A 16521-nucleotide genomic window follows, 5' to 3' on the forward strand; every position below is an offset into this window, starting at 1 on the left:
ATGAGATGGGGTGGAAGGCGAGGTTAGGGGAAGTGAAGGGGGACCAGGAGAGAAAGAAGAAGGGAATAGGAAAGCTTGTACATTCACTTGACAGCTCTCCAAATCTCCCAAGACAAGCTTCCAGGCCAAGGGTGGTCTCAAAACTCTGAGGGACATCCAACACTTCCACGAATAGCTGCAATTCAATGCAGCAGACATTCTCAAAGGATGCTGAGGAGGGTGGTAGGGTGGGAACAGCTTCATGGAAGAAAGAGAAAGATGTGTGTAACTGATACTCTCTGTTCTTGAGAGTCCTGCAAATAGACAAATCTAGCTATAGTTTTTCTTGATAAAAAATATTTCAGAGAGCTGCCCATTTTCCTCACAAAGTTTTCCTCCTTTTAATTTTTTGTAATGAAAGAATGAATGTCCTTCTATAATTTATTTTTATTGTATTAGGGAAAACACCTCAATTAGGTATAATGAAACACACTTCTCTTTAACACCTGCTAATCTCAATTTATCAGCTGTGCCCTGGCCTTAGAGCTATATGCAGGCAGAAGGAGAAAATAAACAGGCAGAAGTCAGAAAGTAAAGTGAATCAAAATAAATCAAATTAGATATCAAATATCTACAACATAAGAGGGTTTCCTATGCCTAAAGGTATACTCTGAAACAAAACTGTTTAAATCCTTTTAGACTTAGTTTGTGCCATATCGTTTCTCTCTCTCTCAACACACACAGAGCCTACATGGGGTTTTTTATAGTGCAACTTATAATGTAAAAGCTAAACCCTAAATCCCAAGTTCATTTATCTACAGAACATTTTCCACATCAAACCACAATAAGATTATTTAAGTTATCAAGAAAACCTTTCTTCTTATTATTTTAAAGTGTTGCCACTAAAACCAGTGGCTAGAATGTGCCTAACTCTACTCTTACTACTCTGAAAAAATGTAGAAAGCAAAGGCTGAAATTTGAAGCTATGGACCACTATAGGGGCTTGAAGGTACCTTCCTATGGCTAGGATAAATGGTGTTTTTCTTTTTTTTTTTTTTAAAAAAAAAAAAAAAACCCTTGAGAATTCAGAGAGCCCTGGTGTATTTCATCAGCGTGGCTATACAGTGCTTTGATTTTGAGGTATGTCTTAAAAAAACAATGTATATAGGAAAACAAGCACTTATACAGCTACAGTAATCAAAACAGCCTGGTACTGGTATAAGAACAGACATATAGATGAACGGAATAGAATTAAGAGTCCAGAAATAAATCCATACATCTATGGTCAACTGATTTTTGACAAGGGTGCTGAGTCCATTCAATGGAGAAAGAATAGTTTAATAAATGGAACTGGGAAAATTAGATTTCAACATGCAGAGAAATGAAACAGGATCCATACCTCACACCATACGCAAAAACAAATTCAAAATGGATTAAGGACCAAAATGTGCAAACTAAAACCATAAAATTCTTAGAACTGGTCCCATCCCATTCAGTGCAAAGGAAAATGAAGAAAACCAATGACACAAGGAAAATATCAGTCCAAAGAACTAAAGGACAACATGAACCAGAGACTCTACCAGCCTGAGACCAGAAGAACTAGATGGTACCTGGCTACCACCAACCACCACTCTGACAGGGATCACAACACCGAGTCCCAGACAAAGCAGGAGAAAAATGTAGAAAAGAATTCAAATTCACAAAAAAAAAGACCAGACTTACTGGTCTGGCAGAGACTGGAGGAACTCCTGAAACTATGGCCCTCAGACACTCTGCTAATCCAGAACGGAAGCCATTCCTGAAGTCCACGTTTTAGACAAAGATTAGGCAGGCCTATAAAACACAAAATAACACATGTGAGGAACATGCTTCTTATTTCAGATATATGAGGCCAAATGGGCAAATTCTGTCCAAAAGCAAGATGAAAAGGCAGGAAGGGACAGGAACTGGACGAATTAGACACAGAGCATCTGGGGTGGAATCAGGTAGCATGCTGTCACACTGTTGGGATCGCAACAATGTCACAAAACAATGTGTGTATAAATTTTTGAATGAGAAATTAACTTGAGCTGTAAATTTTCACCTAAAGCTCAATTAAGAAAAAAAAAAATGTCTTAGAAGCAAAAGCAGGGGCACTGCTATCAGGCCTAGCTTTTAACAATGGACTATTCAATAGAATAACAAAGCACAAACAGGGGCCTTATAAAAATTAAAAACTTCTGTTCACCAAAAGACCTTACCAAAAAAAGTGAAAAGACAAGTTACTGACTGGGAGGATACATTCAGAAACCATATATCCGACAAGAACCTAATAACCAAAACACATATAAAACTTCCAGCTTAACAACAAAAGACAAATAAGCCAATTATAAAAAGGGCAAAAGACTTGCATAGACATTTCACCAAAGAGGACATGCAAATGGCCATCGAACACATGAAAAGATGCTCAGCACCATTATCCATCAGAGAGACGTAAATCAAAACCACAATGAGATGCTATTTCACTTCTACTAGGATGGCTAAGAAGAAAAAAAAAACAGGAAACAGCAAATGTTGGCCAGGATGTGGAGAAATTGGAGCCCTTACCCATTGCTGGTGGGAATGCAAAATGGTACAGCTATGGTGGAAAACAGCGCTGCAGTTCATCAAAACACTAAAAATAGAACTACCACACCAAACCAAAACCAAACCCAGTGCCGTCGAGTCGATTCCAACTCATAGCGACCCTATAGGACAGAGTAGAACTGCCCCATAGAGTCCAAGGAGCGCCTGGCGGATTCCAACTGCTGACCCTTTGGTTAGCAGCTGTAGCACTTAACCACTATACCACCAGGGTTTCCCAAACTACCATATGACCCAGCAATTCTACTCCTAGGCATATACCCAAAAGACTTGAAAGCAGAGACTCAGAGGCTTGTACACCAATGTTCATTGCAGCCCTATTCATAACAACCAAAAAGTGCAAACAACCTAAATGTTTATCAACAGATGAATGATAAACAAAACGTGGTACATACATACAATGGAATACTACTCAGTCAGCTGTTATTGTTGTTAGGTGCTATCAAACCTGTTCTCATACCGACCCCATGTACAACAGAATCAAACACTGCCCAGTCCCGTGCCATTCATTCAAATCACTGATATCCTCAATTAATTTTTATACTGGTTGAATGAGTATAAAGCTTCTATGTCATATATTATACATAGTGCTAATATATATTTTTTTAAATATAGATTAAAGTATGTTTATTATTTTTGTCATTTATCCATATCAGGGGTTGGCAAACTATGGCCCTTTTTTAAGACCAGCTAAGAACAGTTTTCACATATCTCAGGGTTATTTAAAAAAAAAAAATGCAAAAGACTATCTGGCCCACAAAGCCTAAAATATTTACTGTCTGGCCTTTTGCAGTTAAAGTTTCCTGATCTATGTCAAGAGTTGGCAAATTTTTCTGTAAAAGGCTGGATAGTAAATATTTAAGTCTTTGCAAGCCATACACTCCGTTGCAAATATCTGACTCTACCATTGTAGCACAAAAGCAGAATTCATTAACAAATGAGCACAGCTGTGTTTCAGTAAAACTTTATTTACTGAAAAAGGCAAATGGCCAGATCTATCCTCCGGGCCATAGTCTGCCAACCCCTGGTACTTAGATATCTATGGAACGAACTACTGAGCTGACAGAAAAAAATAACATACAATGGACAGAATTTACACAGTTTGCAAGTTTATGATTTCTCACAGAGGAAAGAAAAATATGGGTCTATCAACTGATGAAAAGTTTGGAAATCCAATTTAGCTCTTCCTGTTTTATTTTTTTGCTGCCTAATTATCAGCATAACCAGACATCTGAGAAACAGGAACAGTAAATAAATACACACGTTGAGAAACAAAATTTGTTACTTTGGTAAGTAAATAACATTTATATTTTCTTAGCATTCTATATATCAATCTATAATACTCACTATTTATAGTTAATTGATTCTACTTGCTTTAAATATAACCAACTTAACCTATCTTCATTATTCAATGACAGAATTTAAAATTCTCTCTTAAAAGCCTTCAAGTGGCCATCTAAGATACATCTACTGGTCCCATTCCAGCTCCAGCAAAGGAGAATGAAGAAGACCAAAGGCACAAGGGGAAGATTAGTACTAAGGACTAATGGACAACAACTACCACAACCTCCACAAGACTGAGCCCAGAACGACTACATGGTACCCGGTTACTACCACCGACTGCTCTGGCAGGGATCACAATAGAGAGTCCTGGACAGAGCTGAAGAAAAATGTAGAACAAAATTAAAATTCACACACACAAAGGAAGACCAGGCTTGCTGGTCTGACAGAGACTGGAGAAACTCCCCAGGTACCCTTTTAACTCAGTACTGAAGTCACTCCTGAGATTCACCCTCCAGCCAAAGAGTAGACAGTTCTATAGGACCAAAAATAACACATGTGAGTGACATGCTTCATAGTTAAATCATATATACAAGACTAATGGGCACACCAGCCCAAAACTAAAAATGAGACAGCAGGGTGGCAAAGGAAAATTGTACGAATGGAAACAGGAAACCTGGGGTGGAGAAGGGAAGAGTGTTGACACATCGTGGGATTGACAACCGATGTCACAAAACAATTTGTATATTAACTGCTTAATGAGAAACTAATTTGTTCTGTAAACTTTCATCTAAGTAACAATAAAAAAATTACCATGCATCTACAAGTTGATGTGTTTGTTTTCTGCTTTTTCACTGAGCGTTAAGTCACTGAAATTCATGATTCCTAATTCTACAAAGATAGCTAGCATTTGCAAACCACTATGTAGTTAGGGAAAAATGTCCAAGTACATTTTCTTATTTGCTTTCTTATAAACAAATAGTTCTGTATTAAGCTTGTCCTCTCCCTCCATGTCCCTGCAAACTGCCCCATCCCAATTAATCTGCATAGACATATATACCCATTTGTCTAATTAAACTCAGGACAACACTCTACATACATGTCTATGGTACTTACCTCTCTGGCCCACTTCCCCCACATCTCTCTGAATCATAAAGATAGAATGTAAATTACTACAGGAAAAATCACAAGAACTTTGAAATGAATTATTTCCTGGTTTCCTTCAGGATCCACATATTTTAATTCCCATTCCTAAATTTACTGGCACATGCTAATTTCTGCAGCTGAACTGAAGTGGCAATTTTCAGAACCCTTTATCATAAAAACCTGACTGTCACAGCTAGGTTGAAAATAGATTTGGTGGCAATGAAGTGAGTTTCCCTTCCAAATCTATGGAAGTAAGTGAAATGTGAAATTCCAGAGGTAAACTTTCAAGAGAAATGCTGAGAGAGGTTTCCCAAGACCTATTAAAACCAGTGAGTGGTAGCCAGAGAAATGAAGAGTCTCCCAGAATGTGTCCAGAGGGAAAGATCTTTAAATGTAAAAGAGACAAAATCCTAAACCTTCTGCCTCCAACAGAATTTAGATGAAAAAGAAAAACAATAACAAAAAACCGAGCCTGCATCAAAGACATTGAAAGAAATGTTTGTGAAATTATCATCAGTTTGGTTCTTATGAACACCTATAACTTTCTGAAACAGTATTGTATTAATGCAGAATTAATTTTAAAAGTTTAACTCTTTAATTATACTAACATATTTCAAATGTGGGTTCTATTCTTGTGGATATGCCAAACAGAACCTAAAACTTGGCGTTTAGAGTAAGGAAAGTCTAAATAATAACGGCACTTTATTGTTCTTGCAGCAACACGTACAAATCAACCACAGAAGTTTCCAAAGCAAATCAATGGGATTTTTTTCTAGCTGGGTGCAATGCAAAGAAAAGCAAAATCAAACAAGCATGTAAAAATTGCTTTAGGTACATTTCAAGGTAAGTTACAAGATGGCATAAAAGATGAAACTCACGTAATAGGAAAACATTTGGTTAAGTTTTACTTTATAAATATGCTTTCAAATGTTTTCATTAATAAAAACAAAAAATGAGCAAAGAGTTGAAATGCCCTAATCAAATATGACCACATTAAAATAAATCTAAACAATCATAGGAAAGTGTTTACTACAATTCTTTTGCTTTTATCAGACAAAAATAATCTGGATATTTTATAGGCCTTTGTAACTTACTTTTATATTAGTGACATCTGCAAAGACATGTTAATTTGCAAAGTATTTAACAGTATCATTTGTTGAAGAAATTTTCAGGAAGGTGTAAATATTTACACCTTGTACATGCAATTTACCCCAAGTAGTACATTCATTATCACCTGGCGGGGGGGTGGGGAGGACGGACTGAAGACTTGACATCAACAGGGCCAACTTAATGCAGTCAGTACTGCAGGTGTCCAGGCCCCCATAAAATTCCCATGAGCCATTAATGTGGCTTCCAAACACCACTCACCTCAAAGACTGTCTGCCTTAGATGGCTACAATGGGTTCCATAGGGAAGAAGAAGAAGTGAAGTTAAAAAACAAAACAACTATAAACTGTTATCTTTTTTTTTTAAGGTAATTCAATACTCAACTATTTCAACAATGAAATATGAAGAAACTTTGAAAGCTTGTTCTACTTTATCCTGGTTATCAAGGCTGTTTGTCAGAGTTGCCAAACTCAGAATTTATTTTCCTCATTAATGAAAAATATGAATATAGAAAAACCTGAAATGCAATGGATGAAATCATCATTCACCTTAATAATTTAAGAAAAAGCAGCTTACAAAGGCTGAAAGTTGGTCAGTCAACAATTGCAGGGCAACACTGAGAATTTCCGCTTAGCAAAACAAGACAGCTGAAATGTAAACTAAGTCTGGAAGTTGAAACAAAAAGGCTTGGGGAACAATGAATGATCTGAAACCCACCCTTTCCTCATGATAAAAATTGTAGTATTAAAATAAATATCACGATCAATCATTATTCCTTAGTGAAGAAGTCCTTTGTTTAGTATTTCCAGACACAATAAGGAATCTAGCCAGTGGATCACACATCACCACCATCTCAGTCCACTATATAGCAGCTGTAGCACTTAACCGCTACGCCACCAGGGTTTCCAGTCCACTATATAACGTGGCATATATAACTATATATATATAGTTGTGTGTATATATATATATATAGTTACATATGCCATGTTTTATATATAACTATATGCCATGTTATATGGCATATATAACATGACGGCAGTGGGTATATAACATGGCTGAGTTGGTCTCAGAAAAACAGTGAAACTGAATAAAATTTCCCAGACTAGGAGGCAGAAAACATATATCACACCACTCTTTGGCATTAATTTGAACATGCTTTTTCACTGATTATTCTGAATATACCTGCCAAAGCATAGGCGTCTAGACAGTGATGCTGAGAAAAAGAAGAGAGGACCTATGTCTTGAACTTGGCTCTGGTATCCAGTGCCAGTTTGGGTTCTCTGTTTACAATTTAGCTCAATTTGGTGAACACTGACAGAGTTAAGGCAAATGTGTGCTACCAATTAGGCAATAAGAAGGTAGGAAACATTTTTATTTTTCCTTAACTTGACAAGTAATGTAATTCAAATAATAAATATCTGATATTTAAGAAATAGAATGTAGTTTGCCTAATTTTAAATCTGAATACAGAGTTCAAAATTTTTTTGTAATAGCAACTTGCTACTTTGAGGCTAGTTTCCAAAAGACACAGGGAGCTAAAGGGGAATTCAGATGTCATCAGGTACAAACCTCTCATTTACAAGGAGGAACTGGACATTAATAGGAATTTACACAAGGGTTGACTCCGCAGTAGTACTGGCACAGCTGACTCTAACTCCAGTCTCCTGACTTCCTGGAGAGTACACTTCTCTACTTAGTTTTAAATCTGTCCCAAAAGATACTTTTTTAAATTCTGAATTTTTTTTACCATTGCCAGCATAAGGACATTCTGAACTAAGAGACTGCTCAAGTGTTGCCATTTCAAGGAAACTGAAAATAATGAACACCTAAAAAAAGACTGTTTCACCAATTTATTGTTTGAAAATGTAATTTTAACTATTAATCTCTAATATTAGTCTTTCACTTTGATTAAACAAAAACTCCTGGGTTGGGGGAGACGGAGCTAGAAAGAATTAGAAGTCACATAATGAACAAATAGCATGTGTGAGTATGTGTGCACAGGCATGCGTGTGTAAAATCCTACTTGAAGTGGAAAAAGCAGGTGAAGAGGCTGCCACTGACAATGGAAACGGAAGGATGGGAGTAATTTTCTATATTTCCCCTCATTTATGTTTCAAAGCTATGAAGTTCACTTTTCTTCAGCTTAGTACCTTCACTTTGACCATAATACAAACACTGGGTAATACATAGATGCAAATAGTTACTTTGGACAAAAAGATCTGACTTAACAGAAGAAGGGGAGACCATCACATCCAAATCACATGTGGGTAAAGAATAATTTTATAGATTTGAATCTAATAGTTTTGTGCACAAGACTAAATCACACTATTGCCACGCCTCTACCTTTACACTAACATCAGGGATAAGCTAAGACCTGAAAGATGCCTCGAACTCTGGGGGAGAGCCTCTGAGTTTCACACTAATGCCAGAGAGACAGCCAAATCAGAATGGTCAGCAGGCAAGGCTACAAACACATGCCCTGAGGAGAATCAAATCTGACAGGCAAGAATAGTATAAATGCCACTTATTGAGAACATTTAGGGCTCTCTTCTGAGGCAGAATTAATTATACATAACCCTCCTAACAGCTCTTTGAAAAGGTGGTATAATTCTAATTCTCTCCTAATAACAGATAAAGAAACCAAGTTTCATAGATATTAAATAATTTTTTACCCAATATCATGCAACCAGAAAGTGACAGACCCAACTGTAGAACCTGTGTATGTTTGAATTTAAGCCTGTAATCCTTTGTCCTCTATTCTAAAGGCCCTGCTTTCCATAATGATCAATGAACTGTGTTAAACGTTAAGGAGACTGAGTTTCCCAACTCCACATTTTCTAGGCATGCTGATGCAGAAAAATTTCCTCGCCATACCAACAGATAATAAGATACTGTTAAGAGGCAAACGGTTCCAAATAAGCCTTCCTCTGTCTGAAAAGGGCCGGGGGGCGGGGGGAACAGACAACAGACAGCGAGAGAAGTATGATTTACTGGGTTCATCCATCAAATTAGGCAAAAATGATAGCAAAACAGACCACAAAGGACAGCAAGTAATATTTGGTGACCTTTCTCCCCGGTATTCATGTACTGTGGTCTCTAAAGGCAGTTAATAAAATATGGGCTCAACAATTAAAACCACTGACAGGCTATCTTAAATGCAAACTATGCACATGTGAACATTACTATCTTTTGGAAGACAAGTGATTTAAGGCCTACTGATTGGGTCAGATCACAGCTTAAAGCAGTAAGAAGTTGAAATGGAAAACTAAGCTCTTTATCTACCAGTTATCAATTTCTTGCCTTTCAGATCCAAATCCACCCTGTTTATCTGCTCTGTGAAAATGGATCTGGGCTCTATAAATATTTTCCATTTCACAATGTTAACCTGTGTCAGTAGAGGGTGCTCTAGAGATGCTGTAGCAGGAAAGGGTTTTGCTTCCTGCAGCGCAGGCTGCTTCTCCAGTCTCCAGCAACCCCAGTTTGCACAGCTTCTTCAAAGCCAGTCCAGCAGTACCAGTGCCCAGGAGTTGCCCCTGATTATCTCCTCAGGCAGTTCTGCAGCAGAGTGCCTCTACTAAAACAATTCCCTATGAACAGCTTTTCCTCAGCACACTACAGGATGGATTTCTTTTAAGTTCCAGAGTGGACTTCCAACATGCTCTGCTGGTGTGGCACCAGACCAACTTCTCTACCATTCAGTGAGCCATGCCATGCCCTCTTCAACAAGCTCTGGATCTCAGCTCTGGGTGGGGAAGCAGTCTCCATCCTCACATTAACGAATTATGAAAAAAGCACAAGGCTTGGTGGGCCTTTTTTGGATTTTGGAGGAAACATATAATACATTTGAGTGTGCTAGCTCAACCCACCTGCACAATCATTTGTGAGTTTACAACTTTGAGTAGGGAAGAGAACAACAGAAGGCTCTACAGAAGGTTTAGACTACAGCACATGCTGCATCTACTGGTTGGGACTTACGATCCAGCAGATCCAATATTACTTGACGTGTCTGGGAAAAATAAGAACGCTTTTAAGGAGACCCCAGCCACTGTGCACTGCAGCAGTTTTTTGCTATGAAAGTTTGGTGCTGAAGGAGTCAGCTTTCTCCAGCACTCTGCAGGGAGAATTTCTAGCCACCACCAGGGGAAGGATTTCCAGCAAGTTCCACTTGCACAGTATGACAGCGACTTCTCTACCATTAGGTGAGCCACAGCTGTGTCCTCACCAGTAAGGCCTGGATCTCAGGCCTGGATCTCAGCCCTGGGGAGGAAGGTTCTTCCTTGCATGTTCTATCTCAGCCCTCGAAGAAGTGGCTACTCCTTTTATCTGCTATTCTCCCAATCCTTAAGAGTTCTCTTTCTTATTAACCAATCCTTTATTACTGAATCTCCTGCTATTCTTAATGATTCTTCATGTTAGACCTTCCCTATTCAAATTACAGTACACTTTTCCTCACCTGATCAGTCTCAGACCAATACACTTTATTAATGAATTGAATGGCTTCTGTTAAATGTCATGAAAAATAACATAATAATCTCATTTCAACAATTGAGTTTACTTTGTCATATTTTATTAATTTATTTTGTCATATTTCTAAAACTCAAAATTAAATGGAATGATTTACACCAAGTTTAATCATAGTACTAAGTCCATGACAAATTAATTTATATCCCTAAATAGGGCTATTTCCATCACGGTTTGGCAAATTGTATATTCTATAGTCTAAACTATCATTAATTAGTCCCTAACCTATAATCAGGTCCCTAGGTGGCCCAAAAAGTCTGAACTCAACTTCTAACCTAAAGGTTGGTGGTTCGAACCCACCCAGTTGTGCTGTCAGAGAAAGGCCTGGTGATATGCTTCTATAAAGATTACAACCAAGAAAACCCTACGGAACAGTTCTACTCTGTAACACATGGGGTCATCATAAGTTGGAATCGACTGAAAGCAATGGGATTTTGTGGTTTAACCTATAATCAGGGGCCTCTGAGTGGAGCAAGTAGTTAAATGCTCAGCTACTAACCAAAAGGTTGGGGGTTCAAACTCCAGAGGTGTCTTGAAGAAAGAAAGGCCTTCCAATCTGCTTCCAAAGATCACAGCCATGAAAACTGTATGGAGCACAGTTCTACTCTGAATCACATGAGGTCAACAGGAGTCGAAACCGACTTAACAGCAACTGGCTTGGGGCTTTTTTGGTAAACTATAATCAACAGCTTAAGCATGATCTTTTGTAACTTCTTCTTTGTCCTTTTACTGAACCTCTACAAGGCCTAAAATATGGAAGCCAAAATTAAGAACTATGCTATGAAATTAATATTCACTATCAGTTTTTTTTTTTTATCAAAAAAGAGTAGACCTTATGTCCAGGTAACACCTATTCCTCACTTATCCACTATCTCATTATCCAACATTTTGCATTTATGACAACAGCAAAAAATCTCCTATCCAACTATTTTGTGCATTAACAACGTATGTTTGGCAGTCAAATGTCAAGGTGTGAGGTGAGAGTAAAGCTGGCTGTAATGGTTAAGGTTATGTGTCAACTTGGCTGGGCCATGATTCTCAATGGTTTGGCAATTATGTAATGATGTAATCTGGCAGCTATGTAATGATATAATTGGGGGGTTGTGTAATGATACAGTCATTCTCCATTTTTATGATCTCATGTGGTCATCCTCCATTTTCACATAATGCTGATTTTCATATAAAGGCCTGGTGTTTGGAACCTAACCATGTCGGTAAGTGAGGAGTGGGTGTACTGACAGTATCAAACAGCTTGGGTTAAGGTTCTTGGCTTGACTCGTTCCACATTCTAATAAGGACTTAAACAATAACTCTAGCCAGTTTTTAACCACAAGGAGAACCAAACGAACATGTGATGGTGGGTTGGTGCAAGCTAAACAAATCTTAGGAAACACCTTAAAATGCCACGGATACACAGCAACTTTTTAAAACAGTGTCACAATGTTTGCTGTACCTAACACAATGAACCCCAATAGTCAACTTACAAAACCAAAAATAAAACCAACCAACAATAAAAAAAAAAACCCACTAGAATTATTCAAGTGGTGAAAACACTCACATTTTTTACAAAAGTAGAAAGTAACTACCAATACCTCACCAAAATTGGAAGGGGAAGGAATATAGCAGATTAAGCATTGAAAAGAAAAGCAGTGCTTTTTATATTTTTACATGGACTTTAGAATCATATTCTAACTTCTTAAACAATAAAAAGGAAAACTAAATATCAACGACATTTAATTTCTAATGACTCTAAAAATGAAATGTATAAAATTGTTAGTAGTCATTATTACGGAAGGTATGTATAAAAAGATGCAAATATAAGACAAAACAGAAATTACTCAAGTAAAGTTATATGTTGTATGTTAAAAGTCTGCTTTTAAAAAAACAGAAAATCAGAAATGCTGCTTTTACATGGAAATTTCTGGAAAAGAGGTTTTCTTACCTGAGAGAGTCCAGGGGACGATGCATGTCCCGGGGGCGTTGCCGCAAGATTTGGATGTCCCTTGTTTATTTCATGTGCTGAATAAGGGGAAGGGGTGGGCGGTCCCGGTTGTCTTGCTACTTGCGTTACCTGTGAAGAAACCAATATTTAGTGAAAGCATTATATTAGCAACTCAATCTTAATAAATAAATTTGAACTAGCTGGCTAATTTTTTTTAATTGGATTGTCTTCCTCACATTTTACACTAAGATAAGTAGCACAGTGACTAAAGGCTTAAACCATGAAATTCTTAGGGAAAAATACACATGAATATTTTTATCAGTTGATAAATGATTCTTGAAACATGATCACAAATGAGAAACCTTTAAAAAATGCTAACTGAAGGAAGCCAGACTTAAAACTACATATTGTATGATTTCATTTCTATAACATATTACAAACAGAAGAGAAAAGAGATCAATGGTTCCAAGAGGGAAGGGAATGACTACAAAAATGGGGGTGACATAACTGTTCTGTATATTGGCTGTACTGGGGATAACATCACTTTGTTTGTTAGGAGGCCCTGGATGGCAAAACTGGTTAAGCACTTGACTACTAACTAAAACATTGGTGGTTCAAACCGCCAAGAAGTGCCCTGGAAGAAAGGCTTGGTGATCTGCTTCTAAAAGGTCAGAGCCTTGAAATTCCTGCGGAGCACAGTTCTAAAGTGCAACATATGGGTCAAAACATGTAAGTCGAAATCAACTTGATGGCAACAAATTTTTCCTGTTTGTCAAAGCTCATAGAATTGTACATTAAAAAGGGTTAATTTTACTATATGTAAATGATACCTCGGTAAGCCTGAACAACAAAAAGGCAAGTTACTTGTATAATTCCACTGTTTTTAAAATGTACATCAAAGACATATGTACATGCACATGTGTATGTATTTCTATGTATCTATGTCTGCATATTCACACACACACACACACACACACATTAAAAAGATCTTTAAGCAGATATGCCACAATCTTAACAGAAAGCATTATGGCTATCTTTTTTATTCGTTTATATTTTCTAACATAATACAATGGAGCCCTGGTGGCACAGTGGTTTAAAAGCTTGGCTGCTAACCAAAAGGTTGGCAATTCGAATCCACCAGGTGCTCCTTGGAAACACTGTGGGGCAGTTTTACTCTGTCCTACAGGGTCGCTATGAGTCAGAATAGACTCCACGGCAAGGGGTTTGTTTTCTTTTTTTTTTTTTTTTTTGGTTTAATATGATACAATTATGATACAATGGTCATGAACTTGTACGACAGAAAAATAATTAGCATACACTTGTACATAAAAAATTACTGCCAATAAACTGCCCAGTAGCCCATGATCAATATGAAACCAGTTCATTCTGGCCGTTTTCTAGAGTCCAGCAATCAACCCTACCCAGCTCCTCCCTCTCAGTCTAACCCAGACTGGCACTGACAGTTTGACAAACGTCCATGAATGGGGAAAATTTTGCACTCCCTTAATATGAAAGGACCTGTTCTTCTTAGATCACCAATCTTCATTTGGGTGGATGGCTGGGGGGCGGGGGGGGGGGGAGTAATGAACCCTTTGTCAATCTAGTGGAAACCACAGACCTCTTCCTAAAATGTTTTTCAACATATAAAATGCATAGGATCACAATAAAAACCAATTATATTGAATACAGGCATCAACATAGTAAAACAAATTTGTGGAAACCAAGATGTCAATCAATAGATGAGTGGATAAACAAAATGTGGTACATACAATGTAACATTATACAGTCATAAAGAGAAATGAAGTCCTGAAACATGCTAAAACTTGGATGAAACTTGAAAACATTATGCTGAATGAAGTACATCAATCATAAAAGACAAATATTATATGATATCACTTACAGAAAATGTCTAGAATAGGCAAATGTATACAAAGTTCATTAGTGGTTACCAGGGACAGGAGGAAGGGAGAAGGGGGAGTCACTATTTGGTAAGCATTGAGTTTTATTTATGCTGATGGACAATTTGGCGATGATTATTGGTGATGGTTGTACAACATGATTAATGTAATTGGTGTCACTAAATTGTACATATAAAAATGTGAAATAGGCAAATTTTGCCATATGTATTTTTATGACTAAAAATTCATGATACAGTAATATATGTGTTCTTTATTAAAAATTAGAACAGCAGTTCTAATAATCACTGTAATCCTAAAGTAGTGATAAGTATAAACGGAATTTCCACATATCTAAAACAAACGTATGGAGCTCTGATGGTGTGGTGGTTAAGAGCCTGGCTGCTAAACAAAAGGTTGGCCATTCAAATCCACCAGCCGCTCCCTGGAAACCCTATGGGGCAGTTCTACTCTGTCCCATAGGGTCACTATGAGTCAGAACCAACACGATGGCACGTAACAACAACAACAACAAAAATGTATTATGATATGAAAATTCCTGTGAAAAATTTTCGTGACAAAATCACTGTGGTTGTTAGGTGCCCTCAAGTTGGCTCCAACTCATAGCAATCTTATGGATAACAGAACAAAATACTGCCTGGTCCTCCATACACCATCTTCATGATCACTGCTATATTTGAGTCTGACGCTTTGGTTATTTTGTCAACCCATCTCATTGAGGGTTTTCCTCCTTTACAATGACCATCTACTTTACCAACCATGATGTCCTTTTCTAGGACTTGGTCTTTCCTGATGACATGCCCAAAGTAATCAAGACGAGGTCTCACCATCCTCGCTTCTAAGGAGCATTCTGGTTATATTTCTTCTAAAACTGATTTGTTCATTGTTCATTCTTCTGACAATGCATGGTATATTATTCAATATTCTTTGCTAACATCATGATCTGAATGCATCAGTTACTCTTCTGTCTTCCTTTTTCATTGTCCAACTGTGATTTCTCATGCATATGAAGCAACTGAAAAGATCATGGCCTGGGGCAGAGCAACTTAGTCATCAAAATGACATCTTCACTTTTTAAAACTTTAAAGAGGTCTTTTGCAGCAGATTTGACCAATGCAATAAGTCATCTGATTTCTTGACTGCTGTGCTTCCATGGACATTGATTTTTGCCCCAGGTAGAATGAAATCAATGACAACTTCAAATTTTTCACCATTTGTCATGATGTTGTTTATTGGTCCAGTTGTGAGGATTTTTATTTTCTTCAGGTGCAGGTTCAATCCATACTGAAGGCTGTAGTCTTTGTCCATCAGTAAGTGCTTCAAGTCATCTTCATTTCTGGCAAGCAAGGCTGTGTCACCTGCATATTGCAGATCATAATGAGTCTACCTCCAATCCTGATGTTGCAGTCTTCTTCATATAGTCCAGTTTCTCAGAATGCTTGTTCAGCATACCGACTGAACAAATGAAGTGAAAGGATACACCTTTTTCAATTGTGAACCACGCAGTGACCCCCTCTTCTGTTTAAACGACTGCCTCTTGATCCACATACAGGTTCTGCATGAGCAGTTAAGTGTCCCGGAATTCCCATTCTTTGTAATGTTATCCCTAATTTCTTATGATCAAGGCTTTGAACTGGTTCCTTGCAGTACAAACACCTGGCTGAGAATTTGCATCTCCACCCAAGATATAATGAATCAGAATCTTCATTTTAACAAGATCCCCAGGTGATTCTTATGCATAATAATTTTTGAGATCCGCGGCTCTACTACTGGTTCTCAGAATTGGTCCCTAACCAACAGCATTAGCATCATCTGGAAACTTGTTAGAAATGCAAATTCTCAGCAGGGGTTTGACCTGAAATGAACCACATAGTCAATAAAACACACAAACACTTTTCTGGTATTCTCTGTTTTCAACCAAGATCCATCTGACATCACCAATAATATCTCTTCTTCCAAGTCTTCTTCTGAGTTTGGCTGGAACTCTGACAGCTCCCTGTCAATGTA

General features: G+C 37.6%; 1 protein-coding gene across 5 annotated transcripts in view; it reads right to left on the reverse strand.

The window, feature by feature from the left end:
- EIF4G3 (eukaryotic translation initiation factor 4 gamma 3) overlaps nucleotides 1-16521 on the reverse strand; it is a 381417-nt gene that overhangs the window by 222025 nt on the left and 142871 nt on the right. For 4 of the 5 annotated variants that reach the window (XM_049878174.1, XM_049878170.1, XM_049878168.1 and 1 more), the window contains exon 3: nucleotides 12599-12727. Coding sequence is in view for 2 of the 5 variants with exons in the window: in XM_049878168.1 (XP_049734125.1) it covers nucleotides 12599-12727 (129 nt within the window). In the remaining 3 variants the exon portion in view is untranslated. Of the gene's footprint in view, nucleotides 1-1701; nucleotides 3853-12598; nucleotides 12728-16521 lie in introns of those variants that run through there. The other variant, XM_049878169.1, reaches the window with a different exon arrangement.

This window comes from Elephas maximus, chromosome 3, assembly GCF_024166365.1.
Source record: "Elephas maximus indicus isolate mEleMax1 chromosome 3, mEleMax1 primary haplotype, whole genome shotgun sequence".
In the NCBI taxonomy this organism is placed as follows: domain Eukaryota; kingdom Metazoa; phylum Chordata; class Mammalia; order Proboscidea; family Elephantidae; genus Elephas; species Elephas maximus.